Source organism: Priapulus caudatus, unplaced genomic scaffold (genome assembly GCF_000485595.1).
Source record: "Priapulus caudatus unplaced genomic scaffold, Priapulus_caudatus-5.0.1 Scaffold1246, whole genome shotgun sequence".
NCBI classification, from domain to species: domain Eukaryota; kingdom Metazoa; phylum Priapulida; class Priapulimorpha; order Priapulimorphida; family Priapulidae; genus Priapulus; species Priapulus caudatus.
In genome coordinates, this window is record NW_014578307.1 from 8,121 (window position 1) to 8,759 (window position 639).

The 639-nt window shown below is 61.3% G+C and overlaps 1 protein-coding gene across 1 annotated transcript in view; it reads left to right on the forward strand.

The window, feature by feature from the left end:
- The window catches only part of LOC106815950, a gene marked incomplete at its 5' end in the record, with an annotated part of 6,875 nt that overhangs the window by 5,925 nt on the left and 311 nt on the right, over window positions 1-639 (forward strand). Inside the window, one exon of the mRNA XM_014820486.1 lies at window positions 58-299. Coding sequence (XP_014675972.1) covers window positions 58-299 — 242 coding nt within the window. The remainder of the gene's footprint in view (window positions 1-57; window positions 300-639) is intronic.

The following is a 639-nucleotide window of genomic DNA, read 5'->3' on the forward strand; positions in this document are numbered from 1 at the left end:
CGCAGGTACGAGTCAGCGAACCCGGACTACGTCGACTACCTGCGATATCACGCGCAGGTAAACACAGGTGTTCTTACCTGTACCTTCTACCGTGCAGGTACGAGTCAGCGAACCCGGACTACGTCGACTACCTGCGATTCTCGGACGACGTCGAGTCGATCTTCGTGACGAAGGGACTCGAGAAGAACCCGCAGCTGAAGCCGCAGAGGTTTCGCCCCCCGGTGGCCGCCGACGGAAACAAACTGTCCGGCGACAAGGAAGCCCTGCTCACCATGTGCATGAAGCGACTCGCGGAGAAGGTAGGAAGGAGGTCGCGGGGAAGGTAGGGAGGAGGTAGGGAGAAGGTCGCGGGGAAGGTAGGGAGGAGGTCGTGGGGAAGGTAGGGAGGAGGTAGCAGGGAAGGTAGGAAGTTTGGGGAGAAGGTAGGGAGGAGGTAGGGAGAAGGTCGTGGGGAAGGTAGGGAGGAGGTCGCGGGGAAGGTAGAGAGGAGGTCGTAGGGAAGGTAGGGAGGAGGTCGTAGGGAAGGTAGGGAGGAGGTCGTGGGGAAGGTAGGGAGGAGGTCGTGGGGAAGGTAGGGAGGAGGTCGCGGGGAAGGTAGGGAGGAGGTCGTGGGGAAGGTAGGGAGGAGGTCATGGGGAA